General features: G+C 38.9%; 2 protein-coding genes across 5 annotated transcripts in view; both read left to right on the forward strand.

Moving 5' to 3' along the window:
- Positions 1-1996: 1996 nt before the first annotated feature.
- Positions 1997-16430, forward strand: LOC307036062 (microtubule-associated protein RP/EB family member 1-like). 2 transcript variants are annotated; one of them, XM_079676050.1, is made up of 7 exons: positions 1997-2193; positions 4590-4723; positions 5092-5237; positions 7465-7666; positions 7750-7859; positions 7950-8102; positions 14672-16430. In XM_079676050.1, exons 2-7 carry the CDS (start codon positions 4603-4605, stop codon positions 14714-14716), a joined length of 777 nt encoding a protein of 258 aa, XP_079532176.1. In that variant the 5' UTR covers positions 1997-2193; positions 4590-4602; the 3' UTR covers positions 14717-16430. The 2 variants fall into 2 exon arrangements, with proteins under 2 accessions (XP_079532176.1, XP_079532175.1); XM_079676049.1 differs by having other exon boundaries at positions 1998-2193; positions 4593-4723.
- Positions 16431-20251: 3821 nt separating this feature from the next.
- The window catches only part of acss2 (acyl-CoA synthetase short chain family member 2), a 29682-nt gene continuing 22447 nt past the window's right edge, over positions 20252-27486 (forward strand). For 2 of the 3 annotated variants that reach the window (XM_079675375.1, XM_079675376.1), the window contains exons 1-2: positions 20252-21010; positions 22954-23149. In XM_079675375.1, coding sequence (XP_079531501.1) covers positions 20884-21010; positions 22954-23149 — 323 coding nt within the window. In that variant the 5' untranslated portion in view covers positions 20252-20883. The remainder of the gene's footprint in view (positions 21011-22953; positions 23150-27486) is intronic. The other variant, XM_079675374.1, reaches the window with a different exon arrangement.

Raw genomic sequence — 27486 nt, forward strand, 5'->3', positions numbered from 1 at the left:
TCCTTATTCCCTAAAATGCTCAGTGATTGTTAACACTGCTACGAACCAGCAACACATCTCAGCTTGGAATGCTAAAAGAAGCCGGGACCGGCCTCTGGTTAGTTTCGTGCAAACGAGTTTTGCAGGAGGAAAGAAAGTCAATCAATGACATAAAGGTGCTGATTACGTAATCCAAATATGGCATAAACCCTTGCCTTGAGACTTTTAAGCATTTTCAAGTAGATAACAGATGATGTTCACATGTTTAAAAAGAGAGATATTTTTTGTGTGAATCATGTTATACTGAGAGCTGCCTCCTTTCTTTACTGTTATATTTGAATCATGTTGGTTGTTTACAGGAGAAAAGCAGAACTTGCAATATATTTTCATTAGATCAACATCTACTGTAGTTTCATGTTTATATTATGCAGCAAGCTTGGTCGTTATACCAAAATTAACCAAATGTTCGGTATCGATGAGAAGAAACAATTTGTTTGGCTTATTTTCCACAGTATAGACACTGATCCGGTTTTTATTGAATTTCCATAATGTTTTCATCCCTTTTTGTTCTATCTTCATATCTTTTACTGTTTTAGGGAAGTGGAAAGTAATAAATTGTAACTTTTTAAAGGTTGCATTGATTTTCAGTATTATGTTTTACTTTAGAGAAACTAAATGTTGTTTATAATGAGCCACAAAACTCATAACATATTTGATCCTTCATTGTTAATGGGGAGACGATCCGAGTCCAAAAGGATCTTTTTTTTTCAACCAGCTGCTTATTTGTTGTTAAATAGTTTCTTATTTGTCAGGGGCAAATAATAATAGATTTTTTGTTTCAACAGAACAATTGTATTCGACAATAGTGTTTACTGCATTGAATCGACTAACTGTCACAAAATGTTTATATTTACTGCTTTTTTTTTTTTTTCTGACAAAGTGTTTGTGAGGATGCTGCACCACTGAGGCATGTGGCCTTTTTGACCGATGATTGTAAAGAAAACTACTAGTCTTTTTCTGACTGGATCATAGGAGAATGTTTTTGAAAAGTGTTTTTTATTTTAATGAAACTGGGCTGTATATTTTTGCACAGAACACCAGAGGGCTGGATTACAGGGTTACATGTTCATGTTTAAATGTGGGTAGAGTACAGTACCCGATATTTTCATTGTTAAGGGAAATAATGTATGTTTTGTAAAGTCATTGTTTGAAAATAAGGATTTGTTTTACTTGGGACTTGACAAGACAAATAAAAGAGAAAAATTGCATTGATCCCACGGATGGCTTCTCTTTTTCTTTGTTTTTTTCTTCACAATTTGGGCTGCGGAAGTAGATTTACTTGGAAGACTATATTTAAATGTAATTTATTCTACCTTGTAATCAGGATGTACCGGGATTCCTTTAACTTTATCGTTTACAGTTTTTGAATTTTTTCATTCTTCAGTTTTTTTTAAACCAGGTGTGCAGCCATGCTCACAAACCCCATATTATCTTGTCAGTTTCCACAATTCTAACAAAACTAAGATCATTCATAAAAAATACTGACAGTACTTTGTTTTCTTTAACAAAAGCCACCATGTAACTCTGAAATTAATAATACAAAATAGATTTATTTTGTAAGCGCTTTTACAGGTGCTTAAAGTCGCTTTACAGAGATAGTGAAAAACAACAACATAATCTAATATATCATAAAAGATGGTTGTGAAACAATGAAAAACAAGTGAAAATGTGTCTGTTTTAGACCCTTAAATAACACGTGTACAATTATATATTTTATGGACATTTTGGACATTCTATGCAAAATGCAATATTTGATATATAAATAAGAACAATTAAAACAATGAATAATAAGGCATTTAAAACTAATTGTGTATTAACATATTTATTCTGAAATATCAAAATCTATTTTAAATAGTGCTAAAATATTGTTTTCTATCCGTTCACTGTGTTTTGTGCATGTATGGGTTGAGGTCTACGCATTAAAAGCGTCACTACGTTGTTACGTTTAGGCGTTACCCATTACGTCCTTACGTCATCAGATCGCTTCTTCCGCTGCCGGGTAGAGTGAACGTGAGGAGCTGCCTGAGAAGAGAAGCAGAAGTGCCTAAAAACGTCGCAACAATTGCAGATACATCTTTTTAGGACACCGAGTGACAGCCAAGAAAAATACTAACACCACTGTGTCCAAGAGCTGTTAAAGCCAATCCACTAAAGGTAGGTGTAACTTTGCTGAAACAAGGAGTTATTTAGCGTTATTAGCCACCGGCATGTGAAAGGTGGCTAAGCCCTTTTCAGCTAAAATGCTAGCAAGAACATAACCGTCTGATCCCGAATGGAATAAGCCAGCTAGGGCGAGGCTACCAATGAATATAAACAGCTGCTACTGCATCTGTTTGATTATATTGCAGACACATCTAGCGCCTTTGAGCTTCGGTACTAAACGTTTGCCGCATCAGCCCACAGTGAGAAGCTAACTCAAGATAGCGGGGTGCTTGGTGAGTTCAGGGCGGGGAAAACGACTCGGTAATGTCCGCCGGTGCCAGTGGTCGAGATTAGCCGGTGACAGAAACCTAGCTACGTTATTGCCAACGTTATAAATCGTTAATATGTAAATCGACTACTCATTTGATTAATTCCATTGTGTAGCTTGTTGGTACGTGCTTAAACAGTATGTAGGATAGCCGCATAGCTGGTCAGTTGGCTGCCGCTACCGTTAGCCTTGAAGTTTCTAACCGGGCCCTGTTGCGTTTGCTAACCGTTACTTGCTATCAACTGGAATGTCCAAGTTGCCTAGTAACTCAGAGCTGCAACCAATTTTTATTCATTTTGACAATCTTACACATTTTTTTCATAATTTATCAATTGGCCGATGAAATAACAAATGGTGACCAACTGTCAAAACATATATTAAATTCAGTACTTTCATTTATGTATGAGCAGGTGCCACTATGTCAAAAATACTCTTAAAGGACTACATTCAAGCTATTGACGTACTTCAATAGAAATATTAGCATCAAAATAAACCTTATTAACAAAAAGGAAAAGTATTCACAGTACAGAGTGACCCATTTCAAATATTTACAGAAATTATGAATGTAATAATTGTTTAATGTTGCAGCTGTTAAAGGTAGAGATATTTTTTTTAAATACTTTTATATACTGCCAGGCAACTTCAATTACAATACATCATATGTATAGGTTTATTAATAATATTAATCTTGCAAATCTAAAAAAGAAATAAAAGCTCTAGAAAGTTGTTATTAGAATGAAATACCTGCACTTTATATTGTAAATTGTGTGCTATTTATTAAGTACAGAAGCGTATAGTTAGATATTGCATCCGTGAATGTGTGGCAATGACATTGTGTGGCAAAGTACATTTCAACAGTTTTATTTCATGAATCTGCAACAAACCCTGCATTAAGAACCTACCTAATATGGTGGGTTTTTAAGTTGTTGTGGATTTTTTACCAACACATGACAAAATATTCTCATTTATTGTGTCATTTCTCATTTACTTGTGAAACCATCTACCAAGATCAGATTTTTGTTAACACAATAGTCGACCACGTCAGAAGGGACCTGTTATTTTTACAGGCTCGCTATATATTACTTTCAGCTGTTGAGGAAATAACTGGATATGAGCCACACCAGCGAATGTGGATGAGCGTTTCGTCTGTAACTGGAGACATTTTTTTAATTATTTATTTATAGAGACATATCATTGTCTGTAATGATTGTAGTGCGTACACGATGACTTGAAGCCTCACTTGCTCTGTTTTTAATGACTTATGTAACTGACAACACTGGTTATCGCATCAAGAAAATAATGACTTGGGTTTGACTGGTTGTTGTTGAAGTGAAACTATAAATCATGCTGATAATAAGAATATTCTTTTGGATGCCAGCATATCGGGGTGTGCCTATGGTGCAGCAGTTCTCCTGTCCAAAAGCCACTGGCTCTGTTGGCTAGAAGGTTTTTAACTAAAAGCAAACCTGAAATATGTCAACTCGGATGCCAAGTTTCATGTTCAATGTGATTTATATTACAATAAATCTAAATCCGGTACATATTATGTTTCTGTGTTGCCTAAAGCTGTAAGTTAATTCATCCATTTAGTGCTAGTACTGGTTCAACTTTTCTAATGTTAATATTATATGCTTTTCTCTGTCTTATATGGTACTAAAGTTATGTTGTTGAATAGGCATTTTGGATGTTGTAATAAATTAGTACCTTACTAATGGTCACTCAATAAAATACTTAGTACCGTAGATTAATTGATAATGAAAATAATCAGGGATTAAGTTTTGCCTCAAAATAAAAAGTACATTATTTAAAGGCAATTGTTTATCTGACAATATGTCTCTATACAAATAAGGTATTAATCAATAACCACAGTTGCATGTATCTGTGCTTTATACAGTTCTTAGTCATATTATTTACAAAGTCTATAGTTAAAAATTCCACCCATTGACGACACCGCATTTATCATGCGTTAACTCGTTGACACCAGCTCTGATTCTGTGTTGGCTGTGACCAGTCACTGTCACTCTGACTCATAAACCAGTCATGTAAATCTTTCTCACACTTGCTCTCTCCTCTGTGTCAGCAGGTGACCGACAATGGCTGTGAACGTGCACTCCACCTCAGTGACCAGTGAAAACTTAAGTCGTCATGACATGTTGATCTGGATCAATGATTCTCTACAGATGACCCTCACCAAGATAGAAATGTTGTGTACAGGTAAGAAATGTCTCATATTGGGAGGACCAGATCCGTCATGACTGTGTGTGATTGCTATGGTGCAGTAAGTCAGTGGTGCTGTCAGTTATCTAAAGAGCACATCAACATATGCATAACTGGTAAAAGAACGTTAGTGTTGCTTCTAAATTTGCCATTACCCCTTTAGCATCATAGCATTACATGAGGGGGTGTACATTTGCAAATTAAATTTAAGAATTGACTGAGTTATTGGTGTAGTCTGAAAGGGTTAAATGTATGTGCTGAATTTGTACTATCGGTACTATTCCTTAGCTTTTTATGCGACCTTCAGCAGCTTTTCCATCACTATTTAAGATCAACTTTTAATGTGGATAATTGTAATCGTCCAGGTGCTGCCTACTGCCAGTTCATGGACATGCTGTTTCCCAACTCTGTGCCTCTGAAGAAAGTTAAATTTGCTGCCAAGCTGGAGCACGAATACATTCATAACTTCAAGCTTCTGCAAGTTTCCTTCAAAAAGATGGGAGTCGACAAAGTAAGTAACCAACCACACATCTACTGCACCTTACACGTTCCAGTGGAATTACATGAGGCATCCAAGAGATCCTAAAATCATTTCTGATATTTAAGTGTGTGAATTGTTGTTGGTTCAGTCTTGAGCACCTTGACGTCGAACAGAGACATGTTTTTAAAGGAGTAGTTAAAGGAAAGAAAAAAGGGCAGCCCATTTTTGTTTTGTTTTTCCTTATCCTTTATTTTGTTATTTTGAATTGCAGAAAATATTGTGAAAGTGTTTGTAATAGTAGATGTTTGCTCTTGTGTTAAATTACACCTGAGCAACATGGCTCATTGCTGCTAGCTTGAAGGCCTCTCATGGAAATGGTTGCAGGCAAACAAGACTAGAGTTGTCAATGAACATAACTTCCAACGTAAGACTACCATAAGTAAAATACTGGAAAATGACATAGATGCAACCTTCCAAATGTCATAGAAACTTCCAATGGGTTGCTCAGCTTTCATCGTGGAGCAGAAGTGGGAAGGGTCTGCATATCATGAATAGTGTCTCAAGTCGAACAGCTGTCGTCAGAAGTCCCTGGAAATGAGTCATGTTGCCTTGTTGAAGATTACTGGGCAACTTCCCCTTTTCTTGTGTTAGGAAGAAAACACTACACCTATACCCCCCTCTCTTTGGACACTGTAATGAAGACGCGTCCTTAGAGCGATAATGGTGTATAAAGGCGTGCAAAATGAATATTATAAATGTTTGTCGAGTAACCTCACTCTAAAGTTTCTTACTGGTATGCAATCTGAACCTCCTGTCGCTCCCTCCCAACCAGCTGAGCTGCTGATCTGGTCATGAGTCATGCTGTTTGTGAGTTGCCCTGTCACCTTTTGGATATTATGTACTCTGTTACAAATCAATGAGACACCAATTCATGGGCAGATTTACCAAGGCTCTACTGCCATTTTCTCAGGGATGTAAGTCAATTAGTCTTGGTTTAGTTGACCAAATATGAGCGTAATGGTGTAGCACACACTGTTCAGCTGCTGCCATATGAAAAGGCACAAGCGATGTTTTTGCTATGTTTTTAGATCTATTCCTTATTAATACGCTTTTTAATATAAAGTGCATTTAATAATTGCTTTGAGAAGTTCTTGATGCTTCATAATGTCTTGATCTTGCTGAGAGAGATTAAAAGGGGCAGGGCAGATGTAGCTGATTCATATGTTTGCAGTGTGAACGTGCAGCAGCTTGCAGGACTATCGACAAAGCAGTCATCATTTATTCATGTTTCAACTTCCTGTCTGCCGCCCATTTCTTTGAACTCGCTACTGTCCATCTGCGCTCTGTTTTTTAAATGCCTGCAGTGTTGATTTATAGATCAGTAAGAGATGCTTGAACATGTAGCCCACATCAGTATTCATGGCTGTTCAGGGTTATAATCCCCGGCATTGTGCTTGCATTGTGAACTTTGCTCTCGTTCAGGCTCTGTGTATTGTCCACTAATGTCAGCTTCCTGTATCGCCGAGTAATTTGGTTTACTGCTGACGTCGATTTTTTTATTTTTACTGCTGCTCTCTTTTCCTTTCTGTGGATTTGATCCCAGCTAAATGTGTGTTTTAATGTACAAAGACATTTGCAGAGCTTAGCATCCTCTGATGTCTATACAGTTTTTATTTGTTGTGTTTTCTGGGCCGGTTTTACCTTTTTAGTAGAGCAAAGTATGAACCCGTGGTATGTTTTGGCTTCAGATTCAAGCCATATTATTATTTATTTTGTATTAAAATATAAGGTATAAACTATGAAGGGATGTTGAATTTTAAAAACTCATTGTATTTATTTTTAAAGCTAAATGACAGCAACAAATTGAACTGATATCAGATGGACTCAGAAGGGAATCAGGATGTAATTTGTATCTGCAATGTAGCAACTGGCTAACACGTATACCTATTTGCTACAATTAATGCAAATATCAAAGAAAGAAAGAAGGGAGGATGGGTCCATGTTGTGTTTTAAAGCTGGTTTCAGTGGCCCCAAAGTTAAACTCAAATCAGTCATTGCCGGTTTTAATGAAACATTATGCATGCAACTTATTTAAAATATGGTAATTGTGTGTCTGTATTGACGGTGATACTAGATTTGTAACACATTCTGCAGTGACCCACACACTGACAGAAGTGAAAGCTTGTTGACCTAGAGCTGACAGGAAGATGTATGTCTGAACATCCTGGTCTTTACTCTTGTCTCTTTTTGCTTTCAGATCATTCCTGTAGACAAACTGGTGAAGGGCAAGTTCCAGGACAACTTTGAGTTTGTCCAGTGGTTTAAGAAGTTCTTCGATGCCAACTACAACGGGACGGAGTACGACCCCGTGGAGGCGAGGCAGGGTCAGGACACCATGCCCATTCCCAACCCCTCCATGTCGGCTCTCTCCAAACCCCCTAAAAAGGCCATCAGTCAAAGTCAGTCACAGTGTGAAAATAAATAGAAACATGCTGAGTTAAAGTTTGTCTCTTGTTTAAACTTAATTTTCTTGCCTGTTCAGCTCCTCAGAGGCCACCCGTTGCAAAGGTAGCACCCAAGTTGTCTAACGTCAGCGCGAGGAAGACGGTTCTTGGTGGAGGGGATGAGGAGAGGGCGGAGCTCATGAATGAGGTCAGCACACCGACGGTTTTAATGTTCTGTCAAATTGGTTTGCCTTAAAAGATAGGAAAGTAATGTTTTCTGACCGTTTTCCCCCCACAGGTTGAGCTCCTGAAATCTACCATTCAGGACATGGAGAAGGAGAGAGACTTTTATTTTGGAAAGCTGCGGAACATTGAGCTGATTTGCCAGGAGAAGGATGGAGAGGGCGACCCCACAATGCAGAGGATCATCGACATCCTCTACGCCACAGACGTGAGTTCATCTGCTGTTCTTCATAACGTTCATAGGGTTTCCGCTGGGTCTTAAAAAGCCTTACATTTGATAATCAGAATGTAAGGCCTTAAAAAGTCTTAAATATAATCAACAAAAATAAGAAAGGTCTTAAATATGATTTAAAAGGTCTTAAAAATGATCGGATTTGAAAGGTACTTCTGTGTTGCGATTGCGTCTAAATGTGTTTTGGGGGAAATGTCCGGGCTGCAACGTAACCAGTACGGTGATAGCCTTTCAGTTCCCCCCAACAATTTGTATTGAAATAAATCAACATGGAACCAGTACAGTGTTTCCCCTACCATTGTCTTGGCGGGGCGCTGCGCCCTGCCTGAAATTCAAGGTGTTTTTTTTGTTTGTTTTTTTTAAATTTAAATTTAAAAAAATAAATATTTATAGCACCAAATTGCAACTGAAGTAATCTATCTACGGTCACTTTTCACATTGAACATGTGCTCTTTTATTAAATAAACTAAACGCCTATCGTATTTATCCAATGTATGTGCAGGTTTCAGTGTCCACTGCTTTGCGTATTCATATTCTCCCTCCGCTCTGTTTCTGAAGGGAACATTCAGAGACAAGAGCGGAGGAAAGGAGGAGAACAACAAAGTGTAAAAAAGTCAAATCAATCTGCATTATTGCCCCGAGTTCTGCCGTCTGCCCGTTTGTGTGTCTCTCCCCCCCCCCCCCCCCCCCCCCCCCCCTTCAAATTCGTTTATTATTATTTTTTAACCTCAAGCCGTTATCGTCACGGAGGAGAAGGACATACACAGGCCGTTTCTCAATCTCGAGGATACTGGCTTTCAAGCCAATATTCCAAGGATGCTACGTCATCGAGTGCCGCCGAAGGACTGTTCCAATCGCCAGCATACTTGGAATTCCACCGAGGCCCCGTCCTCGGTTTGGGGGTAATTTTGAGGCTGCACATGGGTAGACTTCGTGTCCTTAAAATCCCCACAATGCTTTGCGCACGGACCAATTTCCCCAAATCTGTGGCGGAAAATGTAAGCATGGCCTCTCATATGACGCACACTTGCTAGCCTGTTCCACTCTTCGTTTTCCGAATGCCTGGAAGGATTCTTGCCTAGCTTCTGAAGCAAGTGACTCGGAAGACATGTGCTACCAAGCAAACATCCTCACGATTGAGAAACGGCCACAGCCTGCCCAGGTGGACGTGCGCAAACGCGACAATGAACGTAGCGTGCACATTCTAAAAATAGCTCACAGATGGTGAGCAGGTACCGCGCTTTTGAACTACAGTATTGAATTTGACAGAAAACAACAATGAAACGCCAGCAGAAGAATAGTCTAATGAGTTGGGTGAAAAAAAAGACAGGAGATGTGAGTTGGTTTATTCAGTAAATTAGCTCAGGATAATTGGTTGTTCTGTCTACACCTGCTGATGTGAGGCTAATGCAGGATTTGCTAGCTTGATGCTACCGGCATTTAGCGGCAGTGACTCAACAAATTTGCGTCTTAAAATGGATCGTCAGCAATGTATGACAAGCAGACTGCTTGTTTAATGTTAGACTCACACCAATAGCTCAATATGATCATAACACAATTGCTTTCATATCAGAGATCAGATGAGGTGGAGCTGCCTCCAGCAATAGAGGATGAGGCAGAGAGAAGCAGCAGCAGCACAGGGTTGCAGCAGGTATATGCTGTAGTCAGGTGATTTAAATGTATCAATGAAAGGAAGAAGTGTAGGTTACATGATAAGAAGGGAATACAGTTTGAATAAAAGTAGTACAGTGTAACACTGTACTTTATTACTTTTTAATGTACAAATACGTTATTGACATTTTTTTTGGTAATGTTTTATCCTCTGGAGCAAAGAGAGGAGCTGTGGATTATTGTTATCATACAGTACGAGCAGCACTCTAAAGGGAAACACTGCAGTAATCACTAACTTTGTTTCCCCCGGCCCCTTATCGGAGAACACCCAGCTAGTAACCTAGCAACCAAGCTTCAGCTAGCGGCAGTCAGAAACTCAGGTATCTTCTAATCTACTTACAAATAAATATGGGGAAGTGTAAGTTCAACCGTATTTGGTTGGAAAACATTGAATGTAGTGCTCGGTTGAAACCAGTGGAGGGGAACGTGTTTGAAGCCCGCTGCACCTTTTGCAAAAAAAATTGTTTGTTTTGCTAATGCAGCGTTAGCTAATGCAGCGTTAGCTAATGCAGCGTTAGCTAGTGAAGCAGCTCCCGCAACAACACCGGGGAACCTCCGGGCGACGTTTGAGTCTACGTCAACCCTTGAGTCTACGTCAACCCTAAAAGCGGAGGTGCTGTGGACGCTAAATACCGTAGCCAAACACCAATCATACAACAGCATTAAGACAGCAGAGCTCTGACTATAGATCTTGTCTCACACACACACACACACACACACACACACACACACACACACACACACACACACACACACACACACACACACACACACACACACACACACACACACACACACACACACACACACACACACACACACACTTTTTGTCTAACACGCTAGCACAGTTCTGTGTACTGTTATGTTCAGTCATCGTTATTACGTTGAACATGAATACATTTACTTGGTAAGTAATTATGGGACGTATTTCTTCTTACCTAGCAATTTTTCTTCATACTTTCTTGCCGTGAAATAGGTCTTAGATTCTATTCAAAGTGGTCTTAAAAAGTCTTACATTTGAGTTGGTGAAACCTGCAGGCACCCTGCATTCAGTGGAGCTGAATTTGGATCCAAAGTCCAAGGAGTTTATGGATATAAAAACATGTCTGTCATTTAGTCAGACTATTTAACAGAATTTTTAAAACTGCCATCATTAAAAAAAACATTTAGACAGTTCAATTTTCTCAATCTTAACCATAGAACATTACATATACGTGAAGCAGATTTTAAACCATAATAAAAAATATTCTTCTACACATTTCTTTTTTAATAAGTCAACTAAGACCAAAGCTAACAGTATCTACCAACAAGTTTGTGCGTGTTCATTAAAGCGAGACCGGATATTCACTAGGGCACCAAGTGTAGATACATCTGCTGCCGAAAATAGTCTTGAGTCCTTAAGTTTGAGAGATGGTTTGACAATAACGACTATCTGCACTTAGCCAGGCTTATGCTTTTAACATTTGCCCTAAAGTAAACCATTATTTTTAATAAATGTATTTTGACTTCAATGCCAGATTAAAGGCCATTTGCTCTGCTGTTAACAACTGCTGACTCCATTGTAAATTCCTGCAGAGGAATGGCATGCAGCTCACTGGGGATAGAAGCTTTACTGGTACTGGCTGCTATTTAATACACCATTATGTCACTTTGCGCGTGGGTGGGTGTAGCTGGCCTTTGACCGTGTTGGTATAACACATTCTCTAAAAAGGTGTGATTGTTTGTTTGAACATTCAATAAAAAATTACTCTTTCTCATACTGGACGGTGAACAACAGGCTAAATAATACAAATGTTGTCGCTCAGTCATGGTTTAAATATGAATATATCATTTTATGTAATGAAGATTTCTGTTGACTTAATTGCTTACTTAAAGAGCCTGTGACACGATTTTCCCCCATCATCCAAACCCATCAATTTGAGTAAATATTGTCCCCTTGAAAACCGTTACTGAACTGATTTTGGATATTTGTACTTTGATAACCATTAATCTGCCCTTCAATGTTGACCATTTCCTGGATCTTCTCGGGGATTCTTCAAGTCCCGCCAAATTATGGGTGACGTCATTGCGGGCACAGCACTCCAGCTGCACCGTTCAGGATCCCAGCATCTGCATGTAAACGCACGATGGGGTACACAGCAGCAAGCTCAGACATCGATGACAGTTTAATTTTGAACGTGTCTGAGAGCTCATATGAGGCTGAAGGATCGGTTTATGTTGTATCTGTTAGAAGTTTAGGAATTAGGTGCGTCAATATGGGCGATCATACGGTCATGTAGCCAGTGTTGGACTGGGACTAAAAATCAGCCCGGGACTCTCGACCGGCCCACTTTGGTACCACTAGTAAATTGTCAACGGGGGGAGTGGGGGATGTGCTAGTGACTTATCCGACCGGCCCACTTCGGTACCGGCCCATCGGGATTCCTCCCGATGGCCAGTCCGCCACTGCACCCAGCCCAGCCCACGTAAACTGTCAACGGGGGGAGCCTCGCTGCGGGGAAACGGTGGACCTAGTGTCCCGATCGGAGTGGGAATAATAATAATAATAATAATAATAATAATAATAATCCGTGCATTTTATCCATTAATTTCCCCAACATTGTGGTAAAAAAAAAAAAAAAACCTTTAATCCATGTTGGTGTACTACTACAACCAGTGGTATAGTGGGGATGTTTAACTGGGTGGACAGGGTGGTGGGTGGACGGGAGACACTATGGACACGCTCGTGAACTGTCAACGGGGGGGGGGCTTGGGGACCTCTGTCGCCTGTCAGCGCAACTTACATGATGCCGTTTAGACAATATAATAATAAAGGGCGGTGCCGGCTGTCAGCGAACCGATCCGGCCTTTCTGCGCGACTATCACTCAAATGCGGGACATAGTCTCAATGTGTGGGACGCGGGACAAATAATAAAAATGCTGTGTGTGCAGTCCCGCACAGTGCGGGACACCTGGTCACCCTACACACACACACAGTTCTGCCCCTCACACACACACGCTTCAAATCAAGTTGCATAAATGCTTGAGCTAGGTTTTTATTATAATTACTGTGAAATCTGCCTATTATGTTTTCGTCATTATTACAACAAACACACACGTGCAACTGATAACACTGGCAATGATTTTAGATGTATTAGACTATTAAAAAAAGAAATCATGCTTCAAATAAGTGGGGGTACGGCGTACCCCCGCGTCCAACGCCCACTACACCACTGACTGCAACTACAAAAATCTAAGGTTTGTTTTCTCATCAGGAAATACAGACCGGCTCAAACAAAAGATTTTTAAATCATCATCCTCACGATCATTTAATGTGTCATATGTTCGCCGAATTGACATGAAAGCACTAATAAATGTAGTTTCATCCACTTGAGTTTACAAAAATAATCGATTTGTTTTTATATCACATCCGACGGGAGGAAATTCAGCAGCTCTCACTACCGATTTTTAATCCTAATTTAATCATCATCTTCACCAAGATCATTTATGTTTATGTTCGCCGAATTGACATGAAAGCACTGAGAAATATGAATATACTGTAGTCAACTTCATTAAAACGTTATTAACGTGCCTAAACTCAGTAATTCACAATTTCTACGCATGACAACACACTTTGTCCGTGTTTGGCTCTCTCGCCGCACAGTGAAGCGTTCCCGCATTGACGTCACTTCCGGCTTCCCCCAAAACCTCAAAATTAGTCGACGAAATTTTCCCGCGATGTTCGAAATTATTGATATTTATCGGAACGGTATCGCTTTTTCTTTTTTAAACTGACAGTTCGAGATTACTAGTAGCCCACTATTTCATTGCACAACAGTTGTTGGGTTCGTGTCACAGGCTCTTTAAAGTTCCTTCAAAAATGTAAAAACCACAGGCTTTCTTTTGCACTCCCACTGACAGAATGAGTCGTACTAAATATATTGGATGTTAACACAGGGTGTCCGCAGGGTCTTAAAAAGTATTAAAAGTTGATACATCTATTGAGCGAAAATGAAGGCTATTAAAAAGTACTAAACGGCATTTTCCAAGGTATTACATTTTGTAGCTTGTTTTCAATAAGTATATCAATTGTCCAAAGAGGTTGTATTCTACAGTCTGCCTGAATGTAATCATTGCGTAGGTGTGTAGTGTGATTCTGTGTAGTTTATTTATGGCATCCCGTTGGATTTGACGTCATCTAAACAGGACATCGCACGCTCACTGCTTGATAGCGTGCGAATGTCCGTTTACGCCGGCTGTTAAACAACATCGTTATGGGGAAATGCAAATGGTTGGAAGATAAGGAGGAAGGACAATCAATACTGTGTATAGCCAATGTGAGGTCAAGTGTGTCACCAATGTAACGATGAGGTCTTAAAATGTGTGGAAAGGGTCTTAAAAAAGGTCTTCAAAGGTATTCCATTTGACTTCAGGATTCCTGCATATACCCTGTAACAGGGAAATGGCTCGGCTTTAACCTTTATAGAAGTTGCAATGTCAGTTTTACATGTTAATCTGTATCCCAGCAAACACTGGCTGCATTTTTTTAAGTCGCAAAATATCTTGGCGTTGTGATCACTTTCATTTCTGGTGTAATAGTTTAGGATGGGTAATGACACCAAACATGGTGCTGCACGATCGTTCTGGGTGTCTCATTGTCTTTCTTTCTTTCTTTCACTGTCTTTAGAATAGTTCTCCTACCTCTTTGTCTTTTCTGCGTTTGCTCCTCTTCTTGAGGAACTATTAAGCCTCTTAAAGGTCCTCAGTTTTTCCCATTCGGAGCTTTACTAAGGGCTTTATAAGTAACTTCTTCAAAGTCACTTTCTGGGACGGTAAAGCTGTTTGTTGTGCTGCTCATTAACCCCCCCCTCCCCTCTCTCTCTCTGTGTCTGCAGGAGGGTTTCGTGATACCGGATGCCGAGGAGCAGGAGGAGTTTTAATATTCAAGACTGCAAGCAACTTTTCACTCGGACGCCCTGGTCTACAAACCACCTCGAGATCCTTCTTCAAGCCAAGACAGCCAGTTTGGTTTAACGTCCAACAGCAAACCTGATCTCGACATGCCCCCCCACCCCCTGCACCCATCCTCAACCCAAATCCCAACCTGCTGGACTTGTCCTTCTAGCCTTCAGCAGACGTACAGCTCCCTCTGTCCTGAACCATCTTTTATCAATAATCTACAAAGCCTCGGTCACTGCCTCGCAACCAGCCCCCCCCCCACCACCCTGTAACCCCCCCCCACCCTTAAAACCAGATTGTGCAGAACATATCTGGTTTCTGTAACGAACTTGAGTGTGAAAAGCACGGTGATGTTCTCTGTGTGAGTGTGTATTTGTGTGCGTGTGTGTGATTGTATGTGTTTTAATAATCAATTTGAAACAAATCAAACATGAAGAACCTCCTCTGAAGACCCGGCTGTCCCTCTGTCCCAAACTAACACACACTTTTTGTTTGTGTTTAAAGACACTGCAGCCATTTTGTGCCTTCCTGTTGACACTGATTTGTATTCAATTGGAGGAAAATGGAAAAGCTGTAGTTTTGCATAATTTCAAACCAAATCTGAGCTGTACTTTTTGCTAACTGTTGCCAATTTTAGTCATTTGAGTTGTGTGTTTTGAAATAAAAAATTAAACTTCAAGCCTGTAGGCATTTAGATAAAACCTAGAATTCCAGTTTTATGTAGCTGATATGTTTCTTAAGATAATGAAACGAGGAAAAGCAACTTGTGACGCCAACGAGTTCGGGGTTTAGTCTGGGACAAGGCAGCAGTCGGTCTTCTCATGGCCTTTTTTTTTTTTTCCACCATGGACATCATCCTGATTTTGTCCCGTTGAGCTTCAGAAGCTTTTGTAAATGTATGCTACTGTTTTATCAAATTTTTTCTTTTGACCTTTTTTCAGGCACCTGTTCGTCATTGTCTCAACTTTATACAACTGTTTTCTGTTAAGGTTTAGTTTACTCCTCACGATAACTTCAGATTAGGTTTTTGCTCCCTCAACCTGGGTGTCGATGTGAGATGGCCGCCTTTTGATCAACATGCCAATTAGTAAAAAGTGGAAAACGGTTGACTGTATGATCAACGGCGTTCTGTAGGTCTGTCTCTGTTTTATACCAGTGGCCCTTACTAAGACCTGACAGTGGCTCCTGTGCTTCTTTCAGGCTTTGGCAGGGAGATCAATGAATACTTTGCTGATTTATAAAAGTTGGATTTTTTTTTTTCTGAAGCTGTTAAAAGAAAAAAAGAATTGCACGATCAATGAGTTGCCACCGTGAAGGCATATTCCTCTCTGGGAATGCCAGACGGGTGTCGTTTTCCTCTTTTCTTTTCCAATCTCCACTCCTTGATTGACCAATTTGAATACTAATAATATGATGTATTGTGGATCTGAATTAAGACCAGTTTGTTCCACTGTAAAAGTGCTTAATCTGAAACAACACATTACTGTTAATTCCACACAAACTGTTAACAGCAATGTGTTATTCGAGTACTAAACTATCAATGGCCTTATTCATAGCATTTTCTTTCATAAGAAAACATTTTTATTAACTTTTTATTTTATATTTTTCTTTAATGTAAGTTTCTGCTGTTTGGGCAAATGTTTGTACTGTTAGTCATATTTTAATGTGTTCTGAAAATAAACAACATTGGAGGTATTTTTGGACAAAGATGTGTCAGGGTGCAGCAGAGCGCCTGTCTTCCATCAAACGCTCATAAAGCAGAAACATGTATTGTGTTTCTCAGTAGCAGATTTTAAATCAAGGATTTTCAGTTAATTATTTTTCTTGCAACAAGTTGAGCAGAAAATGCATCACTACTGCACACTTGTGACATATTCAGCAGAATTAAAGTAAAGAAGAAATGCTGAGTTGAGCATTTTTCTCTTTGGACAAACGGATCAGCTGATCACTAATTTTAGACGTGCATTTTGTATTTAACAGTTTTAATTTCACTATTTTACAAACAATGCCGTGAGGGTTGAATGTTGCACATAATCAAAGGGTGCCTGGGTATTTAATTTGTATCTTCTCATAGTTGCCTTCATTAAGACCATCTAAAAAGAAACATCTTTCTTTGACTTTTAAAAATAATGTCTAAAGCTCACTTTTTGTAGAATGTATTATTTTCTACTCTACATCCAAAGACTTATTTGAACTTAGGGGCTACTTTTCTCCTAAGCACAGACAACCTTGGCCGTGCGCTGAGCTGCAAGAGTGCAGTACACTTGCAGTATTTTGGGTTTTGAATCCAACTATGAGGTTAAAGTTCGGGCTGTCTTTCAGCTTTAAATTTAAGAGCTTTTACATCGAATTTGTGTGAACGCTGTCAGACTTGTAGCCTGTTTTACTCGCAGCCACCCAGTTCTTAGGGTATACAGCAGGAAACTGACGAGTCAAAATGGTTTGTGGCCTCTTCGGTCTTATCGTTCAAATTCTAAAGAAATAAGCTGGAAGTGAATCTGGCTGTAGTGAAGGCCTGATAAAGCATAATCACCTTAAATCTGATCTTCACATGAAACATTTTAGGCACTGAAATAATGAAAACATCTCCCTTCCCCCTCAGTTTTTTGAGACAAATCATCTTCTAAGTTCAAATGTGCAGTACTCAAAAACGGCTCCTTACTGTCAGGATCTTTGGCCCTGTTAAAGTTTGTCCATAGAAGATTTACTTTAACTTAAAAACTACTATTGGATAAGAGACATAGCTGAAATTGAGCTTTTTTTTTTAATGAGTTTCTACAATTCATAAACATTGTTTTATGGCTTAAACTTCTGGATCGTTTTTTCATCGATCAAGTGGCAACACAACTTTTCTGATAATTGGAAAGTTGAATGTTTTGTTTGACCAACAGTCCAACTCAAAAGATGTTGGGTTTATATTTTCATTGAATTCCTAACAATTCAAGCTTTTTGGAAATGTTTTGTTGACCATGACTTAAAGAAAACATTTTTTATCAAAACAGTTTAAATAGGGTGCTTTAATTGCAGAAACGCAACCAAACGAAACAGTTGAAAAGTCCCATTTAAGCTGGTGCTACATGCAACCTAACATAAATGCTCCCAATAAATGACAAATGTTGTACTTACACCATCCACTCCAGGGCTCACATATGTTACACAAGTCATATTTAATGACTTTGAAGCTCCATATTAACCAGTTTCTGAGGAAACCAATTCATGTTTGTTAGGTGATTTTGATGCCAAGACAAATCGTAGCACACTGAGGACAAACACACTGCGTGACGTAAACACTTCCTCCTCTCTGCATACTGTGAGCCAGAACAGCAGCTTTCCTACCATTTGTTTTATTTCCTCAAGCAGTGTGTTTGGTCGGGCCTTAGTGAATAAGTGCTTTTTGTTATGCAATGTTAAAAGGGAAAAGGATGCCCCCCTTTTATAGTGGCCTCTGTACCGAACCCAGTGCCAATGTAACCTCCGAACTCCCTAAACGTTTTTTATAGAGTCCTAAAACAAACTGTTAAAATTAAATCACCTGTCAGGGGTCGGTGGTTTTCCTGACAAGCATTTGAGGTTGTGTGTTGACTCCTGTCTGGTTGTTAAAATGTATTCTTGTAAGTGTTACTGAGGAGGACTGTGTGTTGTATCAAACTTTGGTACAAGAAGTTTTTCTGGATGTTTTTCAGTCACACACGCCTGAAGGAGTTCATGCTCAGGACGTTTAACGGCGCTTTGGGGATCCATATTATCTCTAAGTACTTGTGCATGATTACATTGAAAATGCATGTTGGCTGAAGTCATGCAGGTGTGTGTGTTTATGGTGGCTTTGAAGGTAATGGTGGTGCTTGTGTGACCTCTGACCTTTTCCCTCTCAACAATCAGTGGTGAAAAGCGTGTTCACTGTGAGTCTCTTTCCTCTCGTCTACAGTTTTTGCTAGACTTTAATGTGTTTGTTATACTCTTGAAAACAAAACAAAAGTTTGTTACAGACAATAAAAAAACAGTATTCCACGTCAACATGGTTCCGCTCATTTTTTTACAAGTCTGCTTTGTACATATTTTCAAACACATGAGGTTCCCAACTCCCAGTAGATATAAAGTTTGTTTTCTATATTCAAAGAACATTTCAGATAATCTGACTTAGTGAAATAACTAATACAGTTGGGAATTCTCCACTAGAAGTAAACGCTTTACAATCAAAACCTTACTTAAGTCAAAGTATGAAAGTATTACTTGCAATTTTCCTTGCAAGTTTTGCTTTAACTTTACAAATTATGTTTTTGATTTATATTAACTTTTGCATTAATGTGTGAGTTGCATTTACTGCTGTAGGTTAGGGCTGCACGATTTAAGAAAAATATCATATTTGCATAAAAGTAACTGTATGTTTTGATAATATTAAGAGTTATGATAAATCAAACCAGTATAAAAGTGTACTCAGTGCTGCTTTCCAAAGTAATGGACAATTATACTTTGGACCTGATAATCAAGCTAAATTAAATATGAAGAACTTTATTACTCATGATCCTGATAAGAATATAAATATTTATACAACATTTAAGGAAAATTAATCCCGTAGTTGTCAAAGTGTCAAACAAAAGTTGTCATTTTCTGCTGCACTTTTGAAATAGTCCTTGTCCATTGTACATATAAAACATGCAGCAAATCAGAGAAACTTGAAGAAAACAACGTTGAACACAGAAAACAAAGCAGTCTTTGTGAATCATGATCATTCAGTCCGGGCCTGAGGTTGACCTTTGACCTTCAGCGCTCCAGAGCTTTGACATCAGAGATGGCCGGAGGGAAATTTCCAGAGAGAAAAGATGAAGTAAAAGAACAAAAAACAATTCAATGATGACACTCAGTGGTAAAATACTACAAACCATTTACAAATGTACAAGAAAAACTGGAACTGAGAATGAGTAATCTCCTGGATTAATTGGACGATGTTGTCTATTAAGCCTCAATTTTCCTTCCAAAATTGAACAATATCGCCACCTGCTGTTTGTAGGGGCAAACTTCACTTCCTTACACTACTGTACAAAGACTCCTATCAAAACGACCATCCTACACGCCCTGTATCACAGCGTTAGATCGATCGATAGTTATATAACATGTATATATATATCGATGTTTGCGGAGACGAAGATAAATTCTATGCAGAAGTGGAAGAAGTTTTCTTCTCATAAAGTGTAAGTAGTTTAGTTATACATCAGCTAAAAATGCTTTGTTACAAGTAGAAGTGTTGCATTCCAAGTCTTACTAAGTTAAACGTTATATTATAATATAACCCTTTTAAAGGTTAAATATGCTTGTCATGTCTTGGAGATAAAGTGGCCCGTTAAAGGAAGTTAGGGTTAATGGCTGTTTTTCACCATTAGGTATTTAGGACAACAGTGACTACTTGAACGCAACGAGGGGTCGCATTTACCATTGTTAAAAGTGTGAATGCGGAGCGTTTGTGGAGTACGTGAAGGCACCGTGCGCTCTGATTGGCTGGCGGTCTGAGCCAAACAGAGTTCATCGTTGTCAAAAGAAAAGAAGAAGAAGAAGGAAAGGAGACGAAGAAGAAGAAGTGTCACCGCTGGGACAAAAACAGTTCAATTCAGCCTCCAGGGCATTATTAGAAAACCCTTTGCTGACTGAGGGAATATTTTAATTTGATAATTAAAAACACGTATAGTCTGAAAAGCTAATACAGAAGGGCCTCGTCTCAGCGCGTGTCCACCTTCTACTGGTGTGAGATAGCTTAGCCTGTTAGCTTCACTGGACACCCACTCAGCCGTGTCCTTGTTTGCGGGACTTCACACGGGAAATCCACCGGAGCTGCATGCAAACTAATCCGGATTTTGCTTCACAACTGCAGCTGCACGTGCTGGGTCCAAACGCGGCTTTTGCACGTAAAGTATTACGGAAATCAACAAGGAAACATCCTGCAAAACAAGGAAGTCTGAATGAACTTTGCTGCAGCTGCATTGCTTTATTGTGCTGCTCGCTCCTGCAGCTCCTGTTCTCCCGTCCTGCATTGCTGATATTGATATATGTGACAGCGTCTGTGCGTGCAGTCGATATATCGATTGATATTCAAACGAAGCTGGGCTGCAAGCGTGCTAGAGCCAACGTGGGAAAGTATTAAACAAGCGTTTCAGAGATGATTCCCGAAAAAGTGCCGAAGGAAGACGTCTTCCACGGGTCTGAGGAGCTGAAGAAGGAAGCTCACATCCCCAGCTTTGAGAAATACAAGGAGCTCTACTTAAAGTCCATAGAGAATCCTGATGGTAAGTCAATTCTGTCATAATGTAATTAAGTTGTTAAAGTGGTAAAAGTACATTTTACTTTACTGGATTATCCTATATTTTCTGCTCCGATTTACTGGAGCCAAGATATGTACTTATTTTTGATGATTTATTGGCCCTGAAATAATTATAATTTAACTATATTATTGTCATTTTAAGAACATTTTATGCCACTGATTTGATGACAGTATAATGACAAACTACATATTTAAAAAGAGATATTACGTTGTAATTCTTAAGAATAATCAGGCTTTGGAATAAGATTTTTTAAAACAGTATTGTCACATTATTGTTAACAAACTAAGTAACTAAGACTTCATTGCTATCCAGGATAACTATAATCAATAATATAATACAGAGTGTTCTGAAATTAGCCGTTTTGCATAACTATATAAGTCTTATGTATTTGATTTAAAAAGCGATGGTGCAAATATAATAGGTCTATGTCACTAACCCTTAAGTATACAGAGCAGAAACCCTCCACAGTGTTGTTTCAGCCGAGGCAAAGGTATTTGAGTTATTCAGACTTTACTCAGACTGTGACTTAAAGCTGCATTTCAGAATATTATTATTTTAGCGGTTGTGCCAAGCCCTCAGCCCTAAATTTACAATATAAAAAATCCAATTGAAGATATCTCTATTCCGGAGACTTTTGTCTAGGTTATGACATGTTATGGAAAAAACAACAATTTAGGAGTAAAATCAACATAATAATCATTAAATCAAAAAAACTTGCATTTGAATCCCTGAAAACCTATAAGTATGGCTTGTCAAACATATTCATTCATTGTTTTCCTGCAGACAACGTGTACGGCTGGATGATGTCAGGGTTTTCTGGTCCTTTGGGCGGGACGTGTCTCTGCTGAATTTACCGGACCAGATTCCATATCAGTGCAGTTATTGTTAATCAAACACTAGCTAATTTCATTTCCTTGTGAAGTGGAGTCTCTGTGTAAAGTATGTAAGAGACATGAGACAAGCTTTTCCTGCAGGTGGAATCTGATCTCTGGCTTTGGGCTCAGGAGTTTATAAACAACCGTTATTACATTCTCCATAGCTGTGCCATGAGGAAATAACCATGCTGGGTTATCATGCCTTATGTATGTTAATGATACACAGAGAAGGCTAGCCCATAAACGTTTCGCAAAAGGAACTTCAACAAGTGGGACAAGTTACAGTGAGATGATTATTAACCACCTTGAGTTGCAATGAATGTTGAATGCTGAAATGAATATTGTATTTAGCTCTTCATGAGCTGTGCTGGTGGTTCAGTGAAACACTTAGTCTTTCAAAAGCTTTTATCTGGTTGCATTTTCCCCGAAAGGAAGGTTTGCTGCCTTTCTGTTTTAAATGATGACCATTTGAAGCACCTTGGTAGCTCAAATGGTTAAATGAGCAGCACTAATGTAGCAAAGCTCAGTCCTTTCCACAGTGGCCTGGGTTTTTAAAGAAGCAACAAATACAATAATCTTTTAAATGTGCTTGCTCAAAACAAGACATTTCAGAACTTTAGGAAATTGACTTTCCACTAATTTCTTGCACTTCATAGACAAACTGCTTAACTTATAAACTGAGAAACAATCTGTATTATAACGAAAATCATTTTGAGGTGTAGTTTTTAAATTGAACACATAATTAATTTCACCTTGATCTGGTGATTTTTGGTGGACCTCTGTTCAGTACATTCTAAAAGTGGTTGCCACAATCCAAATCCTCTTTCAACCAAATGCATCTTGCAACAAGTGTGGCCTGACTGCAAGAGCCACACAGGCCAAGCTGTGATTTGCAACATAACTGTCTTTCCTGTTAAATCTGAAGCATTGCATTAATTAAGACAATACGTGAGACCTGTAACTTACAAATGTATCTGAGAGATTAAGACATATATTTATAATGTTGTGTCCATCTCTCCTCCCGCCCTGCAGAGTTTTGGGGCGACATTGCTAAAGATTTCTTCTGGAAGACCAAACACTCGGGTCCGTTCCTCGAATACAACTTCGATGTGACTAAAGGAGAAATATTCATCAAGTTCATGGAAGGAGCTTCAACCAACATCTGCTACAATCTGCTCGACCGCAACGTCCACGAGAGGAAGCTCGGAGATAAAGTGGCCTTCTACTGGTGAGTGTGTGTGAGTGTGTGTTTGTTCACAACAAGTGCACCTGTATTGGTCAGCATGACATTTAAAAATATGTTTTTTTGGGTTGATAAAAAGTTGTTTGTTATTATGATAATCAAGTATTCGTTGGAGCTAAAAGGGCAATTTATGTCTATTTTAAGTATTACAAAAACATTTTTGATGCTAAAACAAAAATGTGTTAGAAAGAAAAGACTACTTCCCTGTACACACATTTGCGTCATCACTCTTATTCTCGTTTGACATACCTGCTCCTATTCCGTCTCTTAACCTCTCCATCTCTTCCTCTTGGCTGACCCTCTTTACTGAAACACTGCACTTGTTCCTGTTTGTCCTGAAAGGCTCTTCTTCTCGCTCTGCAGCATCACTTCTTTTCTTTCACTCTCTCTTCTCCCTCTTTGTGCCTCTTGCCTCCGGGCTCTGATGTGTCCTCATGTGAATGCTGAGGCCACAGGGAGGAATGCAGTCAGGCCACACAAGGCTTTTTAAAGCAGTGCCATCCAGGGAGAGGATGGGGAAAGTGGGAACGTGTGATTAAATGTAGCGGAGATACCAGAACATGTGAGCCCCCGCTGACTTTAATGTGCAGGACCATCTCTGACAGCAGTGCTGCAACTTCTCATTATTGTCATTAATATTAGATCATTTTCTCTATAAGATGTCTTGTAGTGTGACATCTTGACTACAGCTTCCCTGAGCAAAAGGGACATTTTATTTTTACACAAAACAAACAAAAGCTAAACCAGTAAATGTAGACTTTTATTGATTAAATCCAACTTATGCCAACCTTTTTGCCGATCCACTAATCATACTATCTGCTAAATGTTTCCTCTGTAACAAACAGTTATTCTTATTCAGATTTGTCTGCAGATTATTTTAGCCATTTAGCGAATATTTAATTTATTAACACATTTGACAAGGAAAAGCAGAACACCTGCATTCATGTTAGCATTTTGCTTGAACAATACAACAATTAACAGATTGTCAATATTGTTTTTGGATTTAATCTGCTACGTTTTAAGCTTATAAAAGCCCCTTAGATCAGCTAAAAAATGCATCTTTTCAAATCTGAAAACAAGGATTTTTTTTGTTGAGAAAAGCTGATTCTTTTAGAGATTTTTGGTTTTCACAGGACAAAGCTACAAACATGGGATGATCTTTTAGATTCAACTACCCAACAGTATATTGAGGAGTTAAAATTAGAACTTAAAACATCTACAGGAGTAAAAACCGTAAAGGGAATTCTTACACTTCAAATTCAAAATGTGTTTTAGCACATGATGTTCAGTGTTCAATTTATGGCTTTGAATAAAAATGAGTTGTTCTTTATTTAGTCACTATGAATGAAAGGATGAACTAAGCCTCTTTAACTCAAACTAAACGCTGATACTGTTTTCACCCTGACCTCGAGAAGTCACTTATTCCATTAAGAACATATAAAAGAAAGCAAGCGAGTATTTTAAAATGTTCTTGTGTTTATTATCATTTGATACGCTGGCCTTTTTTAGTTTTAAGTGACATGTCGTCATACTAAAGAACCAGTTTGTCCTCCTCGGTCCCTGACATTCAAACCCACAGTGTTGAAGATGTCTTTCACTGTTGTTTATTTATAGGTGTGTGTGTGTGTGTTTATTAATGTGTGTACGTGCTATTATCGCTCTTAACATTTGCAGTAAGGATAGCCGGGCCAACTTGTCTGATGACCTTCAGTGAAGTGTTTGTTACCAGCATGCAAAACATGTTTCTCCTGCATGCTCAACTCATTTATTTATAAAGTGTTTCAAAAAAGTAGTTTGCTTGTTTTGTCTTACCAACAGTCAAACACGAATACAAGTTTGTAGCTGTTTTTAGTATTCTAGTATAACCAATTGATCTGCCACACTTATATAACAATGTATATCGTCTAATGTCGGATATCTCGGCAGTTGCATTTCAGCCTATACGTTACAACAGTGGCGAACCGCGTCTATCACAACTGGACCTTCTGTAGACACACACCCCCCGATCTGATTGGTTGCTTTCTTTTCCAACACAAAACCAATGAAATGCGTAGTGCATGGTCCGAGAAGGGCAAACAAATCAACGTAACATTGTAATATTACAGATCAACAACACAGATACCATTCTCATTTATTCATTTTATATACATTTTATTTATATAATTAAATCGATTTGTTGTTTGTTTTATCTGAGTGTTCCAGGGTATTCTCTGAATACCTTGAAGGCCCTGACGGTTCGTCACTGCGTTACAGTGAGCTGCAAAAACAAACAAAGGTGTGAGGTGATTAAGAAACAGAACAGAGTTTTTTCTCCAAAGAGCACTGACAACATGATTTACCTCTGTCCTGTTCATAATAATAATAAAAATAATAATAGATTTATTTTGTTAGCGCTTCTACAGGTGCTCAAATACGCTTTACAGATATAGTGAAAAGACCAAAAATAAATATATATAGTTAAAGTCAAATAATACAAAAACAATCACACATTAAAAGCCAGATTGAAGAGGTGAGTGTTTTGAAGGTGGTGAGGTCGGTGCAGTCTCTGATGGGTTGGGGGAGTTCCAGAGGGAGGGGGCAGCAACAGAGAAGGCTCTGTCCCCCCAGGTCCGGTGATTGATGTGTGTGGGGATGGATAGGAGGTTGGCTTCTGATGAGGGTTCATACAAAGATTCTTATCAGGATTGTATGTATGTAAAAAACAACCAGTATTATATTTGATATGGTTATCTCTTACATATCTGTCAGTGTCTAAACTATATAACCGCTGTCTTTATTGTGTCCTGATTGCACACACACACACTCGCACTCGCACTCGCACTCGCACTCACTGCAGCTCAGATGTCGTAATGTAAATGATTATCAATGTCAGAGCTCTAAAACAGTATCAGTCATTCTGTGAACTCCCATCAGCGCTCGGTGCCAAGCGGGTCACAGAGACCTTTCAGCTCTGCCAGCTCCCCGCCCATCACCAACACACCCACACACACACATACACACTATACTGAAAGAACCTAAAGAAACAGTGTGTGCACTATAGAGACACTCCACTGAGGCAGCAGTGTGTTTCTGGATCAGTTTACCACTGAAGCTGTAGAGTGAGCTGTCACTCACTGCTGCTGAAAGAGGCGTTTTGCAACAGTTTCATACACGCTGGATGCCAGGGGAGGGCGGGGCTTATATGTGTGTGTTTGTGTGTGTGTGTGTGTGTGTGTTCCTTTTTAATGCTGGTCTTTTCAGCCTTGACCAGTTTGGCAATAAAAAGAGAGAACGAGCGTGAAACAGTCATTTTGGATTTAACGCAACACATCTGAAAGTGATTTTACTCTACGTTTCATTAAAGTTATGTGACTCTAATGTCAAACAAGTTGCACAAAAACAGCTCGGTTTCCTTCTGGGATTTAAACTGTGCAGCTTTGTATATGTGTTCTACTTTATGGTCCAAGTGTACACATGTTGGTAGACTGAGAACACATTAAAACTTCAGGGAAGGAACCTTTTGTGATGTGTTAAAGCTTGTATTCAATGCTCATAAACGTGCGTGTTCATGCTTAAATATTTTATAATGTTGCTCAAGATTTGCAACAGTTTTGTCCCCATGGTGGATTTAAAGTCCTCCCTCTAAACACTCTTTCATAATGCTCTCTCCCCTATTTCTCGGCCATGTCTTTTTAATTTACTTTACGCCTCATCTCTTACTTGTTGACGGACGTTTTTCCCTCAGGTGTTTTTTACTTTTACTTCTTGAGCTGTGTCCGACTTCCAAGGTACATTACTATCTCATATGAAAAGTATTCATAGGGAAAATGCGTAAAATAATGTGTGTGTTTTATAAATGTGCACTTGTTGTCTCCCTCTTCCACATTATATTGCAAAAGGGGAATAGAGGAGAAACTCGGAGAGCTTTTAAAGCAAAAAACAGACAAACTTGAAGGAGTACATTTGTGACATTTAGTTTGCATTGGGATAGAGAAGTTGCAGGTTGATTGACGTCAGTCAGAAAATGTTGTTGCATCATTTCCTGTGAAAACAAGATGGTAAAGTACAGTTTGTTCCTCAAACCTGGCTACAATGACATTTGTTAAACTACATACTGTACACAAAGGCCTTAAAACTAGTCAAAATAAGTATTTGTCAACGTCGCCTCGCACATTGTGATGGTTATTTTTTCCAGACATATTTTCAAACTATCATTTGGTTGACAAATGAATTGTAAAACATATTTACTGCAGTGATGCTGCAACTGACGATTATTCTCTCAATTAACTGAGTAACTGTTTGATCTGAAATGTAAAAGAAATAGAGAAAATCCTATTTTCCTG

Source organism: Notothenia rossii, assembly GCF_949606895.1.
Source record: "Notothenia rossii genome assembly, chromosome: 4".
In the NCBI taxonomy this organism is placed as follows: Eukaryota; Metazoa; Chordata; class Actinopteri; order Perciformes; family Nototheniidae; genus Notothenia; species Notothenia rossii.